This window comes from Martes martes (assembly GCF_963455335.1).
Source record: "Martes martes genome assembly, chromosome: 4".
NCBI classification, from domain to species: domain Eukaryota; kingdom Metazoa; phylum Chordata; class Mammalia; order Carnivora; family Mustelidae; genus Martes; species Martes martes.
In genome coordinates this window covers 59139597-59161851 of record NC_137891.1, presented here as the reverse complement: position 1 = coordinate 59161851, position 22255 = coordinate 59139597, and the positions used below count along the sequence as shown (strand labels likewise).

At 36.7% G+C, this 22255-nt stretch overlaps 1 protein-coding gene across 11 annotated transcripts in view; it reads right to left on the bottom strand.

The window, feature by feature from the left end:
- STAU2 (staufen double-stranded RNA binding protein 2) overlaps positions 1–22255 on the bottom strand; it is a 322366-nt gene that overhangs the window by 230128 nt on the left and 69983 nt on the right. For all 11 annotated transcript variants that reach the window (XM_080800581.1, XM_080800579.1, XM_080800583.1 and 8 more), the window contains one exon: positions 21658–21793. In XM_080800581.1, the coding sequence (XP_080656707.1) occupies positions 21658–21793 (136 nt within the window). The remainder of the gene's footprint in view (positions 1–21657; positions 21794–22255) is intronic.

Sequence of the window (22255 nt, the reverse complement as noted above, 5' to 3'; positions counted from 1 at the left end):
ATGAAGGGAAAATAAATTCTGGGCACCTGGGTGGCTCAGCTGGTTAAGCCACCACCTTCGGCTCAGGTCATGATCCCAGACTCCTGGGATGGAGTCCCATATAGGGTTTCCCCTGCTCTGCGAGGAGCCTGCTTCTCCCTCTCCCTCTGCCTGCTGCTCTGCTTACTTGTGCTCTCTCTCTATCTCTATCAAATAAATAAATAAAATCTTAAAAAAGAAAGAAAGAAAAGAAAAAGAAATTCTGAAGTCAAAAAAAACCCATGAACCAAATAAAGTTCATGTACTTTACACTTAAAGGATTACCTTAGAGCCTAATTCAAAGCCTTGTTATTCTTTGTTCCCAATGCTAACTGCCATATCAGTTTACAAGACAATAGCAGTTTAAGAGCATTAAAGAGGTCTCAGAGAGCAAACATTGCCAGACAAAAGTACACTGACATGCAACAAAAAATAAGAGGACAATCTGGATGATTTAGGAAGTAACAAAAGCAGACTTGGGTACTCAAGAAACTGATGTCTTGGGGTACCTGGGTGGCTCAGTTGTTAAGCGTCTGCCTTCGGTTCAGGTCATGATCCCAGGGTCCTGGGATGGAGCCCCACATCCAGCTCCCTGCTCAGCAGGAAGCCTGCTTCTCCCTCTCCCACTCCCCCTACTTGTGTTCCCTCTCTCTCGCTGTGTCTCTGTCAAATAAATAAAATCAAAAGAAAAAAAGGAAGGAAGGAAGAAACAAACTGATGTCTAAGAGTATCTGACATAAGAACAAACCATGTATTTGTCTTGCAAGACTTATGTTTGTCATTTATAAGGCTGAGACTGAGTCAATATGAGTCTTTATATTCATAATTGTGGCATTTTTAACATGAGAATGTGTGCCATAAGTTTTAGAAAAATTTTGATCCACAATTACTGAAATACGAAAAGTTTTAATTTCCAAAAACAGGTAAATCCTCAGCAATTTGGGAATTTTAGCTGTCCAGAACAATTGATTCCCTGAGGTCAGTGGTTAACTATAATTTTTACCTTCTACTTTCACTCTTTCAAAAGTTCTATGACTACTTAAAGATTTTATTTATTTATTTGAGACAGAGACAGTGAGAGAGAGCATGAAAGAAAAGAAGGTCAGAGGGAGAAGCAGACTCTCCATGGAGCTGGGAGCCTGATGCAGAAATCGATCCCGGACTCCGGGATCATGACCTGAGCCGAAGGCAGTTGCTTAACCAACCAAGCCACCCAGACACCCCAAAAGTTCTATGACTACTTAAACCAGCATATCATAATATAATCATTGATGTTAACAGATGGTAATGTGTGTTTTGGTTGCTACTCCAATGGCTGGGCATTAGAATTATCTGGGGAACTTTTTAAAACACCGGTGTTCAAATTCCCCAATCAGAAATTCTGATTTAATTAGTCTAGATAGAATCTGGCATCAGACTTGTTAAACCTTTTCAGGAGAGCCTGATGTTCAGCCAGGGTTGGGAACCACCAAGATATACAGTTTTCTGCATGACATCTTTAGGAATCTTTAAGAGGGATAAAGTGTATACACCATTTCCCAAATTTGTCCTCACATCCCTTTTTCATGGAGCATCTAATAATACTGAGAGGTAGTTCTTCAGATGAAAATCAAGGTAAATATTAAGTTTAGAATGAGAGGTTTTAGTTTTAACTAAAAATCTTCATAGTTTATTTAAAAGATGCTTACATTAATCCTGTGACCCAAAAGCATTCATACATTGTAAAAGCTAATTCCAAAGATATATTCATGCTGCCCTCTAATGGTTCAAGATAAGTATTTTTACCTCTACTATACCAGAAATGTTGACAAAGAATACAATTTTATTATTTGTAAATGGGAGAATTATATTAAATATCATAGATGGAAAATAAGATCAGTTTTGGGTGTGATGGAGTTCAAAAGATTAACTATGGCCACTATATCTGTGTTCAAGGCTTTTTAAATTATCTAGCTATTTTCATCATACTACCACATTTGCCAATCCATGTGAAAATCAAGATAAAAATTTACACCACTTCAGTGCATTCCACGATAGTGAAATTCAGCTTTACTTCAAGTACAGCTGCAGTAATGGTCTTCAAACTCAATGTTCATACCCCATACCCCATAAAGGAATTTTGAAAACGACGTATATTCTTGCACATTTTTATTACATCTAAAATTTCATTAGCACCTAAAATTTTTCATTAGCTTAAACACGAAGAATATAGTTTCTGGTTTACTATAAATATTGGCAGTTTAAAATAAAAGTGTTATGTCACTTCTTTAAATGTACCCAAAGGAATCTAAATATCCTAACAAGTTGATACTTATCCTCAAAAACGCAAAAATTCCCCTCAGTGTATGAAGAATTTTATTATCATTTTTTTCTTCTTAAAACTTGCATCTTATTCCACTTTCTCCATGGAATTTTTTACTGTTAACTTTTATACCTGGAAGTCTTTTATTGCTCATTCTATCATAATCCTATGCATCAAAATATGGATATTAATTTAAATGTTTAGATGTTTGTATTTCCTGTCACCATAAGCACATGCAAGTTTTTTAAAAATCTGGAACGAGTCATTATGGGAATTGTTATTAGTATATAATAAATGGAACAACATAAATATTATACACTTCAATGAGTAATTTTTTTAAAAAATATTTTATTTGGGGCGCATGGGTGGCTCAGTGGGTTAAGCCTCTGCCTTCGGCTCGGGTCATGATCTCAGGGTCCTGGGATCAAGCCCCGCATCCGGTTCTCTGCTCAGCAGGGATCCTGCTTCCTCCTCTCTCTCTGCCTGTCTCTCTGCATACTTGTGATCTCTCTCTGTCAAATAAATAAATAAAATCTTTTAAAAAAATATTTTATTTATTTGACAGAGAGAAATCACAACTAGGCAGAGAGGCAGGCAGACAGGAGGAAGTAGGCTCCCCGCGGAGCAGAAAGCCCAATGCGGGGCTCGACCACAGGACGCTGGGATCACGACCCGAGCCGAAGGCAGAGGCCCTAACCCACTGAGCCACCCAGGTGCCCCCAATGAGTAATTTTTAAACGAGTAAAATCTTAGCAGGTATACTTCTCAGTGAGATGGATAGGAAAGAATACTTCTCACCACTAAAATGAGATAGGTCCTCAATTTTTACTCTGATTTCACAGTTTCCTAGGTATAATCACTGAGAAACATTATTCACATGAAGAGGTAAATCACCCCTGACTTTTGTTACAGCAAAACAGTATTTTGTCACAACTTATGCTGTAATCTACCATCAGAAATTGCCTTTAATGACATGGCAACTGATAACTTGACCAGATTCTCTTGCAATTTGTTGAAAACAAAAAACTAAAAACCACTGACTGGCAATAGGATGTGTTACACATTTATTACTAGTATTGAGCTTCTCAATTTCAAGGAAGTCCAAAAAGGCATTCTTAAGACATATCAAATGACTGTTATATCAATTATTTTTTTATCTACCAGCATCTTTGCTAATTTGATATACTTAAGAAGGGTAAAAAAATTAAAATGCTGTTAAAAGCTCAATACCTTTCTGCTGATACAATATTTGTTTTATAAAATGCTTTTATCTTGGGACGCCTGGGTGGCTCAGTTGGTTAAGCCACTGCCTTCGGCTCAGGTCATGATCCCAGGGTCCTGGGATCGAGTCCCACATCGGGCTCCTTGCTCAGCAGGGAGCCTGCTTCTCTCGCTGCCTCTGCCTGCCACTCTGCCTGCTTGTGTGTACTCTCTCTCTGACAAATAAATAAATAAATTTTTTAAAAATTTAAATAAAATAAAATGCTTTTATCTTATCACGCTCTTCATATATATTTTCACCAAAATTTGGGATAGCAGACTTAGCTGATTTAATTTATAGTAAACACCCAAGAGTACATACTATTAACCAATCCCAAATTAGACTCCCCCCTCTAAAAAAAAGTCTTAGTTTCTCAAGTCAAATATATGTTGGGCTTAAAAGAATAAGATTTTTAATTAGTTTCACTAAGCATGACCTAAGTATATGCTATATGCAGGAGCATACCAAAAACAGAAACACCAAAAAATAAAAGGATAGATAAAGGTATATTAGACTAATAGAAATTTAAAAAAATATAGAGATTATAATCCTGGTATCAAAGTAGAATTCCATCTAAAATGCACTAATATGGGGTTCCTGGGTGGCTCAGTTGGTACCTGCCTTCAGCTCAGATCATGATCCCAGCGGGGAGTCCGTTTCTCTCTCTCTCCCTCTGCTCCTCCCCCCTGCTCATTCTCTCTCGTTCTCTCTCTCACAAATAAATTAAATCTTTGAAATAAATAAAATAAAATAAATAAGATAAAATGCATTACTGTAAAGGATTCTAACGCTAGAATCTGCAATCTCCAATAATATATAAAAGTTATTTATATCTATGTGCCAAATAACTGCAACTACTTTATAAAGCAAAAACTAAAGGAGATGCAGGGAGATACAGACAGAAGCACACAAGTACTAAGACATTTTAATATACCACTCTTGGTACAAGACAGAACAAGGAGGCAAAAAAAAAAAAAAAAAAGGAAAGATATAGAACAGACAAAACAACCAAAAACCGTATGGAAAATCATATATACTTCAAACTTCATATCCTTTATACTTCTTCTCAAGTGCACATGCAATATTCTCATTGATCCCACATTAAGTCTCAAAGGAAGCATGAGTAAGTGCCACCCAGTAGAAACATTACAAACAAAACAAAAAAAACCCCACAAAAAACAGTCTTGGATCACAAAGTGATAAGCCAGAAATTAATAACAAAATTGCAAAATAAAAAAAAAAACCTTCTACCTGAAAAATGAAACCTTTATTGAACAACTTCTATAGGAACAGGAAAATACCAACTGGAATTACAGAATTAGCAACAAAAATGATACTGAAAATAATACATAACTGGATCCATAAGACACATATAGAGCAATAATCAAAGGAAAGTTCACAGTCTTTAATAATTATGTCAATAAAAATGAAAGCATTAGAATCAGTGAATTAAAGTCAACTCAAGCTGCTTTTCTCAAAGTTATTATTATTAACCTGGCATTAGATTCTATTTGTTCATGCTCTGCTCTTCTTACATTATTTATATTTGGCATCAGATTTCAATTTCCTTTTCTGCACTGTCTTTACCAGGTTTAGGTAACAATGTTTTATAAAGAGAATTTAGAAATCCCCCCCCCCACCTTTTCTTTTCACCTGAGTCCTTTGCTTTAAATTTATACACACTAATATTTGGAAACTCCCCTCTGTCTCTATTTCTGTCTAGTCTACTCTATATAACAGTAAGACTACCTGGTCTTTGATAATTTGGTAGACAAACTAGACTACCTCTGTGAAACAATGGGGGCCTGGTCCTTCTGTGTGAGTTTATTAACTTTCTCTATTGTTTTCAATGAATACTGGTTCATTTAAGCTTTCTATTTTCGAAGGGGCCAATTGTGGTAAACAGTATTTCTCCAGGACATTATCTGTGTCATCTAGGCTTTCAAATATATTTGTACAAAGGTCTGTGTAAAGTAGTCTCTTGTAATTTGTTAAGATTTTTCTCTGTTCTAATTTCCTTTGTCATTTCTATCTTAATCTTTATTACTTCTTTCTCTGTACTTTCGTTTATTTTTTGAACTAGCTTTTATGATGTTGAGCTAACCTACGCAAGAGCAGTGTCTTTTCATTTACTGAAGTGTACTTTGTCTTTCAAGAGTACTCCAAAATTTTCTACAAGTATTTCTGCACATATGTTCATAAGTTCATCCCTATTTTATCCCCTTCATTGTTATTACAAATTGAGTACTCTCTACCATTATATACTCTACCTAATAATTCCTTGTATATATATATTTTTAAGATTTTTATTCATCTATTTGACAGACTGAGATCACAAGTAGACAGAGAGGCAGAGAGAGAGGAGGAAGCAGGCTCCCTGCTGAGCAGAGAGCCGGATGCGGGGCTCGATTCCAGGACCCTGGGATCATGACCTGAGCTGAAGGCAGAGGCTTAACCCACTGAGCCACCCAGGCGCCCCTAATTCCTTGTATACTTGAAAGCTATTGACTCTAGATGTTCATTTTACATTATGCTACCTTACTGAATTATTTTACTGTTTGAAATATTTTCTAAACTTACAACTCTAAATTATTCTCTTTTCTCTAACTGCATTAGCTCATCTGTCTAGGACAATGCTGAACAGTTTTGGAGATGGTGTGCCTCATTACCCCATTACTGATCTTGGTGTTAAAGAAGTTAAATAATCTTCTAATTTTATTTATTTGTCAGAGAGAGACCACACAAGCAGGTGGGGCACCAGGCAGAGGGAGAGGGAGAAGCAGGCTTCCTGCCCAGCAGGGAGCCAGATGTGGGGCTCGATCCCAGGACCCTGGGATCATGACCTGAGCCAAAGGCAGACGCTTAACTGACTGAGCCACTCGGGCATCCCAACAACCTTCTAATGTACTTTTGAGGTGTCTGCTGTAATTGACATTCTGGCATTTATCATTCTGTTATAATCATATATCCTCCTTTACTAGGCTGTGAGCTCAAGAGTAAGAACAGTGTCATCTTCATGTTCACCAGCATCTCATCTTCATGTTCACCAGCATTTCATTTCTCAAGAACTACTGATTGGCACCAACATACTGAATGAATCAACCTATGAATAAATATATTCCTAGTTCCAGTGAATCAGAGGAGAAAAAAAAAAGTGTCCCCAGACAAGAATCTGGAACTGAGAGGTGGTGTTAAAATTGGCTGGACCACTTCATACTCATTACAATGGCCATTATCAAAAAATCAGAAAACAGTAAGTTTGGCAACCATGTGAAGAAATGAGAACCCTTGTATAAAGCCAAATTTGGCATGTGGATTTTATTTTTAAACTAGAAATTTCTCTACAAAATATAGGAATTTTTTTGTTCTGGCATTCCATCTCCCCCCTTACCAACTTCAGATTACACTAAACATTAGATTCAATACCACTGCTATAAACAAAGCACATCTTACCCATTGTGCCCTAGGCTAGCTAAGTCAGTGCCTGTGTCCATCTTCAGCTACTCACTGGATTCTTTTGCATCTCATTTTACCTACTCCTGTCTTTAAGCCTTCTTCTAAAGCATGCCTAGCACCTAAGGCACTGGCCCGTCCTTGGACTGACTAAACTTGCTTCTATTAATTAACAATTTGAGGGCGCCTGGGTGGCTCAGTGGGTTAAGCCTCTGCCTTCAGCTTAGGTCATGATCCCAGGGTCCTGGGATCGAGTCCCACATCAGGCTCTCAGCTCAGTGGGAAGCCTGTTTCTCCCTCCCTCTCTGCCTGTCTCTCTACCTACTTGTGATCTCTGCCTGTCAAATAAATAAAATCTTTAAAAAATAATAAAAAATAAAATATTTGAAAGTAAAGCTGTGGAGGGGAAAGTATCTTTATCCATCACCTTTCATGTGTCTGAAACCTTCGTGAAACCTTCATTAATCTTCTACTCTGTTGTTAGAGTTGCCAGAGCCTTATTAGTGCTATTGATCAGGTGGCTTTTAGGGGAAAATGTTCCTTGAAACCTAATTTAGAACTATTTACGAGGTGCACTGTTCACTATAATTAAAAAGAGCTTTTATGGGCTATCTTGGGAACTCTGCCACCATTTGCCACAATCTATGAGAAATACATTCTAAGTTTCCAGTAACCAACATAAAAACAAACTTTGGAACATGGCCTATTTTGATGCTCACCCAAAATCTTGCCCAGAATTTATTAGACACAATATTCCATTTCCAAGAAATCCTATTATTGCAGAAACTTCTATAAACATGTAACATAAACTCTCATTATTAATAGTCACAGCACTTGCATCAAAAACCATACTTAAATTTCTTTTGAAATCCAATTAACATTAAAAACTTCACAAACCTTTTGCTAAAAAATCAATAGTTGAAAAAAACATACAAAAAGTGACTGAATATTAAGAAAAAACACCTGGTAGATAATGTTTTTCCACTTCATAAAGGAACTCTCCAAGATAAAGAGAAGAAGAAAGAATTTTTCAAATTTCTCAGAGCTAAGACTAGCAACCTGTTTAAATTCTCTTTGCACAATTCTGAAAATAGAAAGCCCACTCATCTATATGTCACATGTCACATTACCGAAGTCTTCACAAACTGAACTGTCATTGTGTCCAGATATTTTTTTAAAGATTTTATTTATTTATTTGACACAGAGAGAGAGATCACAAGTGGGCAGAGAAGTAGGCAGGGAGGGCAGGGGAAGCAGGCTCCCCGCTGAGCAGAGAGCCCGGTGCGGGGCTCGATCCCAGGACCCTGAGATCATGACCTGGGCGGAAGGCAGAGGCTTAACCCACTGAGCCACCCAGGGGCCCCTGTCCAGATATTTTTTTTTAAACACAAGTAAATAAGCATTGCTAAAGGAAGATATGCTGAACTACACAAAAGAAACATTTGTGACAGAGCACTCCTTCAAACATAAAGGGAACTAAATATTGTACTTGTTTTTCAGAGGATGAACAACAGATTAATAAAATTAGTCTCAAACAAAAGAATAGAGAATGCTGCTTCCCATAATTAGGACAAAAATTGTTGGAATTTTAAAAACAAATATGTGGCTAGAAAGATCACTTCTTGCAAAACATTATGAATATAGCATTTATTACATTTAAGTCCAGGGTGCATTTTCCTAAAGAATCATGATAAATTTGTGGGAGAAGAGGACTTAACAGTAATAATCCTTTTGGTGCTACTTTCTTTATATTCACCTTTACAGAGAATAATTTTTAAACTTTCAGCATAAAAAACTCAGAAAAGATTCTCAAGAGAATTACAAAAATAAGTGGCCAAATAAAATAAGACCATCCACCCAGAATTATAAAAAGTCATTTTTAATTTAAAGATTGGCTTTACTTACTTCTGCCTTGTTTTGTTTTGTTTTAGGGGGATATGAATGTTAAATGTTAAATGCTAAACTGTGTGACGTGTAAAAAGTTTTCTTACTTAGTAAACTTAGAGATAATTTAAACAGTCTCTAATATAAAATTAAATGGTGAGTCCTGGGCTTGCCTGACTGCCTTTAAGAGCAGAACAAAGGAGTCTGGAGTTCTAAATTTGTATCATGGGAAATTTGTTACAAGTTGTTAGTCCTTGAATACTAATTCTGTGGCAAGAAAACACAGACTAGCCATTCCTTGGAAATGAAAGTGAAAAAGTTGAAAGATCAAAGGTGAAATGGATGGCTATCAAGCTATGTGACAAGACAGAAGAGGTATGTGTATAAATGCCACAAATAATTAATTTTTATTAATTAACTTTCTGAGGCTTGCGTTTAAATCTCAAATTAATAACTGCTGATGTGCACAGTTCTCCAAGGGAGAAATGACTTTCTGGGCTGCAATGGCAGTATCATTCCAGGATCAACTAAATTCCAACAAAAGGCCAAAAGTATGCATATTTGTTTTATAGAATCAGTCATTCCTTCTATAAAATGAATACTTAGAAATGGTAACAGAATCATGCCTGATTTTTTTTAATTGCGCAGAAGTGAATTATTAAAAAAACCTCTCAAAATAACAATGTCCTAGGACAAATACTCTATTTATTTATTTTTTTTTTTAAAGATTTTTTTATTTTATTTATTTGACAGACAGATCACAAGTAGGCAGAGAGGCAGGCAGAGAGAAGGGAGGAAGCAGGCTCCCTGCTGAGCAGCAGAGCCCAATGCGGGGCTCGATCCCAGGACGCTGGGATCATGACCTGAGCTGAAGGCAGCGGCTTTAACCCACTGAGCCACCCAGGCGCCCCAAATACTCTATTTAAATATTTAAATTCTTTTTAAGGAATTACAAACACTATGGTGAAGTTTGGTAACAGGCCATGTGTAGTCACAGGAGTCTCATATTTAATCCTAAAAACAACACTATAAGGAAGCATAATTTATTCTCCCCAACTTATAGATGAGTTAACTGAGAATTAGAAGGTTGAATAACCTGCTCAAATCCACACAGCCATCATCTCAACTCCAAAACCTGTACTTAAAACTAGACTATATTATCTGTAAAGGCTAATAATTAAATAACATTTATTGAACAGAGGCAAAAGCTAACCAATTTACAGACATATCATTTTATCCTCAGTCTATGAGGTAAATATTATTTTAGCCTCTAGTAAAACATTTACAATGGTTTCAGAGAAACGCTTGAGATGCAAAAACCTGATGCTTTCTTCAACACATTTTTAGCTTCAGTACTACAAAATACATATTTTTTTAAAAATACATCAACTTAAAAAAAAAAAAAACCCTCAGCTTGGGACACCTGAGTGGCTCAGTTGTTTAAGGGCCAACTCTCAGTTTTTGGCTCAGGTCATGACCTTGTGGGTTGAGCTCCATTGGTCCATTGGGTTCTGCGCTGTGGGGAGTCTGCTTAAAGATTCTCTTCCTGGGGCGCCTGGGTGGCTCAGTGTTAAAGCCTCTGCCTTTGGCTCAGGTCATGATCTCAGGGTCCTGGGATGGAGCCCCACATCGGGCTCTCTGCTCAGAAGGGAGCCTGCTTCCTCCTCTCTCTCTGCCTGCCTCTCTGCCTACTTGTGATCTCTGTCTGTCAAATAAATAAATAAAATCTTAGAAAAAAAAAAAAGATTCTCTTCCTTTGCCAGCCATACCCTGGCCCCCGACTCACACACTCTCCCTCTCTCAAATAAGTAAATAAATCTTCAAAAAAAAAAAAAAACAAAAACTCAGCTTTATTGAGATAAAATTTGCATGAAATGAACTGGGCCTATTTTAAGCTCACAGCTAATAAGTTTTGACATAGGCTTGCATAACACTAACTAAAATCAAGGTATAGAACATTTCTATCACCCCAAAAGTCTTGTAGAAAAAAATCCCCACCTTCAGATCAAGGCAACCAATGAATTGCTTTCTGTCACCATGGGACTGGTTTTGCTGGTTCCAGAATGTCACAAAAATAGAATCTTACAGTATATACATAGGTATCTAGCTTCTTTTGTACAGCATAATGTTTTTCAGATTTGTCCATATTGTTGCTTGAATCCAACGTCTTACTACTGAGTAACATTCCATGGCATAGCTAGTGGTTTAGGTGGTGGATATTGGGGTGCCTGGATGGCTCAGTGGGTTAAGCGTCTGCCTTTGGCTCAGATCATGATCTGGGAGTCCCAGGATCGAGCCCCACATCAGGCTCCCTGCTGGGTGGGGAGTCTGCTTCTCCCTCTCCCTCTGCTGCTCCCCCTGCTTGTGCTGGCCTCATAAAATTAGTTGGGAAGTGTTTCTTTCTCCTGTTTTCTGAGGTACTGATATTATTTCTTCTTTTAATGTTTGACAGAATTTATTAGTGAAATCATCTGAGATTTGGGTTTTCTTTGTGAAAAAGTATCTCATACAAATTTAACTTCTTCAAATTACTGAGGGTTTTTATGTATTTGTTTTGTTTTTGCTTTTTGTCTTTAAGTCAGTTTTGGTAATTTGCACTTTCTTATAAATTTGCCCAATTTATCTAAGTCAGGGGTCAGCAAATTTTTCCTTCAAGGGCCAGAAAGTAAACATTTTAAGCTTTCAGACCATATAGTCTTTCACAACTACTCTACTGTTAAAGTTCGAAAGCAGACGTAGACAATACATAACTAAATGGACATGACTATATTCCAATAAAACTTTATTTACAAAAGCAGGCAGTGAGCCTGAGGGTTACAGTTTGCCAACCAGTGATCTAAGTTATTAAATTTATAAAGTCGTTCATAAAATTCTCATACAGGTTTTAATGTTAGTATGATTCCCTCTTTTATTCTTGATATTTGTAATATGTATCTTCACCTTCTCTCTTTTGTCAGGCCAGCTAGAAGCTTAGAAATTTTATTAATCCTTTCCCAGAAGCAGCTTTTGATTTTACGATTTCATGGACTCTTTCTACTGTTGGTCCATTTTCAATTTCATTGGTTTCTGCCCCTGTCTTTATTATTTCTTTTTCTGTATTTCGGATTTAATATGCTCTTCTTTTTCCACCTTCTTAAGGGGGAAGCCTAAAGCACTAATCTTGGACCTTTTTCTTTTTTCACATAAGCATTTAAGGCTATATATTTCCTTCCAAGCTGCATCCACATCTCAGTGTTTCATTTTCATCTTCATTTAGTTCAGAATATTTTTCTAATATTCTCTGTGACATCTCCTTTGGTCCATGAGTTATTGAGAAGTTTGATGTTTAATTTCCAAATATTAGTAGACTTTCCAGATATTTTTATCACTTTTATTTCTAACTTAATCCCTCTGTGATCGGAGAACATAGTTTGTATTATTTCAATTCTCTTAAATTTATTGAGAATTGTCTTACAGCAGAGCATATCATCTATCGTGGTGAATGTTCTATGTATGCTTATAAGAATGCATATTCTGCTGTTATTAGATAGGGAGGTCCAGAACACTGGTTGACAGTGTTATTGAACTCTACAGCTATCGTAGTCAGCTTGGCCTGCCATAACAAAATACCTTGTTTAAGGTGGCTTAAAGAACAGAAATTTATTTTCTCACAGTTCCAGAGGCTGGAAGTCTAAGATGAAGGTGCTAACACAGTCAGTTTCTGATGACGGCTCTCTTCCTGGCTTGTAGACAACCAACGTTATGTCCTCACAGAGCAAGGGCAGGGGATATGCGGAGTAGAGAGCTAGGTATCTGGTGTCTGTCCTTAAAAAAGCACTAAGTTCATCATTCACCCTTATGACATACTGAAACCTAAATACCTCCCATAGGCTCTATATCAAAATATCATCACATTTCAGGTTAGGGCTTCAACATATGAATTTGGGGCGTACACAATTCAGTCCACGCCAGTGCCTTAGTTTTCTTATTTTTCTGTCTAGTTATTCTAAGGCCTGCTAGTAGGTAGGTAGTAGGTTAGTAGGTAACCATTGTAATAGTTATGTCTTCTTGATGATGTTACCCTTTCATCATTGGTAATTTTATTTTTGATAATACTTCTTGTTCTAAAATCTACTTTGATATAAATAGAGCCATTCCAGCTTTATTTTATGTTTGCATGAAATATCATTTTCCATCCTTTTAGCCAACCTGTGTCTTTATATTGAAAGTGGATTTCTTTACATACCATATAGTTGTATTTCCTGCTCTTTTATCAAGTCTGACACTCTTTATCTTTTAACTAAAGCATTTAAACTTTTTACATTTAACATAATTACTGATATGGCTGGATTGAAATCTATCATCTTGTTTTCTATTTATCCCATGTATTCCTTACTCCTTTTTTCTCCCTCTTTTCTGCTTTTAGATCATATTTTTTATTCATTTTACAGCCCCTATTGTATTCTTAACTATTATTTTTTTGCTTTCCATCAATATACATCTTTAACTTAGCACAACTTCCCTTTACATCGCATTATATCAGTTGATGTATAATGTAAGAAACTTACCTAAGTTTTCTAGGTGTTTATAGTGGGAAGGTAAATCTGGTCCCAGTTATAGGCAGAAGCATAAGGCCCCAAAATGTTTTTAATAATTTTATTTTTGTCTAATATTCAGGAAAACAGATGTTGGGGGACTTTATTTTATATTTCACCTCAAAGAAAAAAGGTGTATTTCTATTTCATAAAATGAAATGTGTCATATCTGGTCTTATCAAATGAGTAAGAGTTGCAATGAGTTTCCCTATAAAGAGTTACAATGTCGGGGGCGCCTAGGTGGCTCAGCGGGTTAAAGCCTCTGCCTTCAGCTCGTCATGATCCCAGGGACCTGGGATCAAGCCCCTCATCAGGCCCTCTGCTCAGCAGGGAGACTGCTTCCCTTCCTCTCTCTCTGCCTACTTATGATCTCTGTCTGTCAAGTAAATAAATAAAATCTTAAAAAAAAAAAAAAAGAGTTACAATGTCCACTAGTTCTCATCCTTAATTTTAAATACCGCCTGCCTTAGAGAAGAGCTTCTGGCCCAGACTAAATCCTTCATTTACCCTGAAATCATTTACCTTACTTCTCTTTAAAGGTGTGTACTTGGCTGACCTTTTCCTGTTAGGAGACAGCATATGAAACCAACATATTTAAAGGACAAGAAAAGGTCAAGTATTAGTGATTTTATATGGCTTAACCTCTCATTTATGTTAGCCACTGGCCTTAGAATACTAACCAGTGTGAACGCACCAAGTCTGTATGTTGTTTTATTAGTATACAAGCACCATCTGGTGGCAGAAAGCAAAATTGTAGGCTTTTCCTGTTTATACCACTACCGTTAAAAATATATTGTTTTTCAACTGCTCTACTTTCCAACATGTTTTTTAACAGGGGCATTATAAACTACTGAAGGACACTTAGATTGACAGTTTGAATTGTACACCTAAAACTAACACAGTATGTTAACTATACTGGGATTAAAATTAAAAACTTAATTTAAAAAAAAAGTTTGAACAAGCTCAAAATAAACAGCACACCAACGTTAGCAGCTAGTTATTAGCTTATATAACAAACTTAGAAATACAGTATTTCAAAAACTAAAATCTTGATTATTTCTAGTTTCACTGATAACATAATGAAATAAAATCAGTTCAGATACTTCAAAAAATTTCCTTCACCCTATCAAATTTCCAATGGTAGCTAGAGATGTCCGGAAAGTTCTTTCCAAGTCTCACAGAGGTGAGACCATGAAAATTCAAGTAGCTACCTGGCTCTGCCCAATGGAACAAGTAAACTCAGCAAAACAGTCCTCCTTTCTTGTTTAACTTACTATGACTTACACCAAACATCTTAAGAGAAGCAACTTTACTAACGTGGATACAAGTGACTGGACCAGGAATTGGATACATTAGTAAACAAATAGTGTCTTGACACAAAATATACCAACCACACCTGAGGATGGAGGTGCTTGGCAGGGGAGCATGCCACCAAATTTTTCCAAATCAAATAATGACAAACTGGCATAACCAAATCCTTTTGGGAAGGAAGTATAAATCCTAGATGAACAAAGAACAGACTGGTCACTCAAACTTAGGTTGAATCCTAAACAATGTCATTTTCTGCAAGATGCATTCTGATGTGTAAGCTTCAGGGACACTCTAGACCCTAAAGTCCCTCTTCACATGTGTACTTCCAACAAACCTTCAAAGCCAAAGATAATCTTCCCATACCCTCCACTAAGGCTTTGAAGAGTAATAAAATGGACCTCTCCTAAGTATCTCATAGGCAATTTAAACTCAACATAGTCAAAACAGAATTCCTGTTTCCAAAGACCCACTCCAACTCCTCATGGTGAACAATATTACTAGTGATCCAGATATGTGAAAGTTATCTTAATCTCCCACCCCCCACCAACCAATCAACCCCCAAGTGCTATCAAGTCCATCTTCTAAATATCTGGACACTGCCCTCCCCTCCATCTTCACAGTTCCAGGCTCTCATTATGTTAAGCCCGAATTACAACATCCTTGTAACTCATCTTTCTCCCTTGAATTTTAAGCCTATCCAAACTATTTTCCCACATACTGCCAAAGCAACGTGCCTAAAATAGATGCCCAATTATTTTATCCCTCGCTCCCAATCACCTTCAGGACAAACCTCTTCCCAAGGCCATCTGAGGACATCAGATGAGCACCCTGCCTGAGCTTCAGCTTTTCATTCCAGATGTACCAAATTCGTTACACCTCCATGATGAACTGAACTTCTCAGGATTCCCTGAAGTTGTTCCCCAAAACTGATTGCTTTTCCTTCTCTTCTTCACCTGGCTAATACCTCATTAACCTTGAAGATTCAGTTCTAGTGTCAATTCCTTCTGGGAGGCTTCTCTGAGTCCCCAGTCTGAGGGAGGCATCTGTCCTCAACGACTCCATAGCACCATATGGTCGCATCTATCTCTCTGTTACTATTTCTCTGCATTGTTTTCATCTTTTGATGGACTCAGAGTCTACCTGAGTAGACTGGCTTGCATCAAAGTACCTACTCCTAACACAACATGTGGCAAAGAAGAGGCATTCAGTGAATATTTGCTAAGTGCTTTCATTTGGTCTTATTATCTCTACTTAGCAAATGAGGAAACTAAGGGAAGTCTACTACCTTGCCCAAAAACACACAGCTAGAAGCATCACGATGAGGATTTGAACCAAATGTTCTGACTGTAATGGAAATGATTTTCCTTCAGAATCTTTGCTTTCAGGGAACCATTCATTTAAAAACAAAAATAAAAACAAAACACCTGTGCTCTGCAAGCAGCTTGGATGGGATTACTCCCTGTTTCTCCAGACTGGGCACAAACCCAAGCATGGCCAATTAAAGTATTCCCTCACACCAAATCCAGTCTGAATGACAAAGAGATGGACAGTCTACTCAAAGTCTTTCTTGGGACTTTCCTAAGAACTATACAAAAATGTGTTCCTTCTCTGCTACTACAAGTCTAAGGACTATGTCGCATGAGGTACAGTGAAATGAAAGTGAATTTCTTTGAAAAAGAAGTCAAGCAGAGGAAAAATGAGACAAGAGCTAAAAGGAGAAATGGAAAATGAGGGAAAAGAAGACTAAAGCCCTATATTTAACCATGCCTGACGATCTCCCCAAGAGACCTCCCAGTTACATATGGCAAAAATTCCCATTTTCAAACAGTCTAGTTTGCGTTGTGGGCCTTTGGCCATCTGCATCAGCAAACTGGGGACAGTCTGGCCACTAGCCAAGCAGTAAAGCTTCTTGCATCTGTACATACACAAAATTGATAAACTGTCTATGGGAGGCCTGATTTCAGCCATTCTGTTCTTAGGATCACGTATATCATTTTTTATAACCAAGACAGGAGAACAAAAGCGTAAAATGTTCTCTAACCTTTACAACTTAGACTTTGTCATATAAATTTTTGTAGCTTTCTACTTTGTATCTGTTAGTGAACAGTGCTCCAAATGAGAAAGGAAAAGATGTAACTGGATGTATTCATTCTCAAACATCTTAGGTGTAACAAAGAGAGACAGGTACTTCCAAGTCCAGGTTGCACCCAGATTTTGTTCATGGATAAATCTTTTTTTTTCCCCAGCCATCATAAACCAGGGCAATGAAGGGGCAGTGCTTTCAAGCGCCTCCTTAATCCTTCAAATGAATTTAAGTCAAGAAGCCTCATCAGGAAAAAACAGAATTGAGGGGCGCATGGGTGGCTCAGTCAGTTAAGCATATGACTCCTGGTTTCGGCTGAGGTCACGATCTCATGTCCCTGTGTCAGGCTCCATGCTCAGAGCAGAGTCTGCTTCAGATTCTTTCTCCCTCTCCCTCTGCTTCTCCCTCGCTCATGCTCTCCCATTCTCTCTAAATAAATAAATAATCTAAGAAAAAATATAGGATTTCATTAAAAAATATTTTTTTTAAAAAACCAGCATGGTGATACCTAATTATTACTTAATATTATTTTAAGTAGAAAATGAAAGGACCTTTTTATAAATCCCTCTAAATGATATCTGTTTCTTGGACTTTTTAATAACCTTTCATTCCCTGCCTTATTAAGAAGCTACTGATTCATTTGGAGTCTGACAAGGAGAAAAGCATCTCCTCTAATCTTTGATTCCAAATTCCCTGTGACGCATTCAGGTGTTGTCATCTATAGATTAAGGTCATATATGAAATCCGAATTTTTTAAGTATTTTTTTAAAGATTTATTTATTTTTATGTGATAGAGACAGAGAGAGCACAAATGGGGGAAGCAGCAGGCAAAGGCAGAGGGAGAGGCAGGCTCCCCACTGAACAGAAAGCCAGACATAGGGCTTAATCCCAGAACCCCAGGATCATGACCCAAGCTTTAAGACAGCTTAACTGATTGAACCCCCCAGGAGCCCCATGTGAATCCTAATTTTTACAGCCTAATGAGTAATAGTTAGGTTGCCCTTCTGTGAGCAGAGCTTTTCAGTTGAAACATGGCTTGGCAGCTTATCAGTACTTCCCTATTTTATTTTTACCTTTTTTGTAATTTGCAGAATATTCTAAAGACTCTCCAACAACCTGAAAGCAAAGTCCACTTTATCCATTAAGTGGGAATGGCCTAAAGCACAACCTCTTAGAGAAGTCATAAATAAATTCTTACGCCCCTCATGACAACCATTGAATCAGATATTGAAACTAGAAATTGCCAACAAAGGAAAAATATCAACATTCTTAACAGGAGACCTACAATAGAAAAAAAAAAAAGTCAAACCATATGACCCTGTCGCATTCTCATATACCAACTACTCTCCTCCTTGGTTCACTCTTTTCTAGACATACTAGTCTCCTGGAGAAGATATCAACATGCCTGGTACATTCCTACCTTGGGGGCTTTGCACTTGCTATTTGTTCTGCTTGGAATGTTCTCTCCTCTCGTGACATACACCCTACTTACTCCCTCTCTTTCATTAGGTCTTTATCGAAAGTCACCTTCTCAGTGAATAACCACCTCTTAATGACTGCCTTAGAACAAGAGTTCTGTAATAATGATCAACAGAGATTATTGTCAGACTTTTCATTGCTTTAGCACCAGATTTCTTTCATTTAAAAGTAATAAATCCACTAATCAAAACTCCAGGAAGATTTCAATAAAAAACCACAGATATCAAAATATAATAAATATTTAAATATCCTTATGAGTCTATTCATTATAGTACATTAAAAATAAAATATCTTGATAGGCAAGGTATTCCTAACTCAGGTAACCAAATAGATCTACTGTGCTTAAGTGGGCAAATAGTTTTATTTATATTAGGTAACCTCAGGCTTGAGAAAGGCAATAGGTATGTTATACAGAAAAAGAGAAAGTGAAGCAACTAGAAGAGAAATGTTATGTCCTTCTTGCCACCTATGTGGCGTGGATAGCAGGTTGAGAGCTGACAAGCCTGCCACTGGATGCTCCAGTCAGCAGACACTGTCAAAGAGGATGAGAATGGAACATCCCAGGGAGTCAAAGCAAGTTCAGGATTCAGGTCAAGAGAGCAAGGGAGAGATGGTAAATATTCTGTGGCAGTTACCTGACAGGAAAAAATGGACTACATGTCTCCAATTGCAGGTTTTGGCAGGGCAGGAAAAAAGGGGGTCAGCTATCTGGTGGACAAGGGACATCATCACAAAGACCAGAGGAGCTCAGAGGACAATACAGGACACCCACATAAAGGTGAGGGTCCCTCCGTTCCTACCAAGACAACACAGTAAATTCCCCCAGAAACACCTGGGAGAAAAGGGGGGAGAAGCAGAAGTCTAAGAGGACTATACTCATTTTTCTTAGAGAACCTAAGCAATAATGTTTAAAGGAACCATTTACAATCTGAACAGGACTAAGTTTTAAATGGTAAATACACCACTGCCGAATAAGACACCGAAAGGCATTCTACGATGTACAGGCCACACGTCTTCTCATATCCGAACTGTAATGTTAGCAAACGCACAAAATGGTTTAAAAAGTATCAGTATCCCAACACTAGAAGAAATGATAATTATGCGACATAATAGGGGTGTTAGCTAATACTACAAAAGCAATCATAATGCAGCATAAATGTACCAAATCAGTAGGCTATACAGCTTAAACTTGCCCAGTGTTATATGTCAATTATATCTCAATAAAAATATTCTTTTTAAGCATTAGCAAATATCTGATCACAAGAATTTCTCAGGCATAAAAGCAGTTAGAGAAGTCACACACACACACACACACACACACACACACACATATTAGGCCATATAATATCTAAAACTGTTGCACATCAAAACAAACACAAAACTAAAAGCTAGTATTTTCAAAGCAGGAAAATGAAACAAAACAAATGTAATGCTAATATTCCCAACACATAAACATTTGAAGACTTGCCAAGCAATGCAACAAAAATTAGCAAATTCAAATAGACAAATCAAAAAGGGCAATCAAAATATCTGAAAACTGATCAGCCCCACAGGTAATCAACAAGACCAAAATTTAAAAACATACCACTTTTTAACTATCAAACAAGACAATGTGTTTTTCTAACTCAGCGTTATCAGAATGGAACAGAATATACTCTAAGTAATTAGTACAAATTTTAATGTAATTGGACAACATATTATTTTTAATCCAGTCTTCCCCTAACTGTAATCTATTTTAAGGAAATAATCAGTGATGTGAACAAAAATGTGTATGCAAAGATTGTTGAACATTATTTATAATTGTCAAAAAAGGGGGACAACTAAGATGATCAAAACAGGTATATTTTGTTTATATACTTATAAAGTATTCTTTGTTTATACCTGTTTGTATCCTTGTAAAGTATACCCTGGCCAAATGAAGCACTGTATAGCCATTGAAAATGTTTTTCAAAAATCACTTAAAAATATGAAAAACAGAGGCAGCCGACTGGCTTAGATGGAAGAGCGTGCAACTCGATTTCGGGGTCATAAGTTTGAGCTCCATGTTGGGTGTAGAGATTACTAAAAAAAAAAAAAATAAACTTTTTAAAAATATGAAAAATGATCACTATATCAAATTAAAAGAGGGTACAATATTGTGTATAAGAGATGAACAGATTTGGATGTATCATGCAAAAGAACACTATTTAGATTAGAAAGGGGCAAAATCCAGATACAAGCAACAAGGATGAATCTCAAAAAAAACAAAAAACAAAAACAAACAAGAAAACCATCACATGAAGTGAAAAAAGCCAGACACAGAAGAGTACATACTGTATGAGTCTATTTATACGAAGTTCAATAACATGCAAAACTAATCTATGGTGAAAGAACAATGGCTCCTCCTAGGAGGAGGTATAATGAGTGCAAACAGCTCTGAGGAAATTTTCAGGGTAAGAGAAACATGCAGAACCTTGACCGGGGTGGTCATCATGTGAGGACACACACATATAAAAAGCGATCAAGTATAGATACATATATATATAAAAATAATAGTCATCACAATGTACATTTAAGATCCGTGCATTTTGCCATTCACGTAACACACCTCCATAGGTACTGTAAAAATTGAATAGAAAGATAACTTCACTTTGGCCAACTATATATGCAAAGAATTTTAAAAAGTGTAAAATACATCAAAATATTAAAGGTATTTAATTCTGGAATTACAAGTTATTTATATTTGCTTTTTAACATTTTGCATTTTCCACATTCTCCACAATGAGTTACATGACTTTTATAAATGATCAGAAAAAAAACTAACTTTTTGAAAAAATTCTGCCTTGTCCATAAAAGAAAATTCTGTTACACATGCAACTATCACAAAATTATGCAAAGTGTAGAAAGACTTAGTAAATCCTTCCAACAAACTTCCTATAAGTTAAAAATACTCATGTCTGCAATGTATTTGAACAAATAAAGAAAACCACTAATTAAGCTAAGTATCTTCTTGGTAAATAAATGAGCAAGTCAACTGAGAAGTTAGCACTATATTGTGGCATTATTTTAAAACATGGTCCTGCCTGCAACAAATATAGGGCTCGCATGCCTCAACAAAAACTAGTTCCTGAAAACCAGTTAATTTTTTAAATGTATTACTTTAAATATTCTTTGTGATCCTGGACTTATCTAAATTCCATGCAAAATGCCCAAGGTAAATGTTCCTTACACCGAAAATAGTCCTTGAGTTTCAGAAACTTTTACAATATGCGAAAAATAATAAAAAGAACAAAACCAAAGAAGATATACAAACCTCTGATTGTACATGCCCCGAAAGTTGTAATTAGCTCTATAATTTGGGAAAGGCTTTGGATCTAATGGCCTGTAGATGGCAGGCTCTCCCCTTTTCATAGCAAGCCCATTCAGTTCCACAGTTGGAGTTATACTACCTGTTTAAAAGAAATATTGAAAGCAAACAAGTGAAATATTTCCGTAATAAATCACACAAGCCATACTTACATTACATGTAATTACCATGAAAGAAGGGAGTTGATGGCCTGTCTGTATGATTTTCTCAGGGGTGTATAGACAAACTACATAAACAGGAAAATTGTTTCTAATGAAATCTCTCTGGGGTTTTTGCAACCTTTTTTGTATATTCACGACCAAAAATTCAACTTGAAAGTCAGACTGTTTCAAAACGAGGGGAACACAAGATTCACAGATTGCTTAATTTGGATACTATAAAGAAAGTATTGAACATCAGTATTACTCACCCCAGGAATAACCCCAGTTATTTAATCATTAAAAACATTATCATCTGTGAATAGTTTTATATTTTGCTAATCAAGCAACTAAAATTAGCAATGAATACAGGGTCATCAGTAATTCTTGGACTTATCTCATGAAAA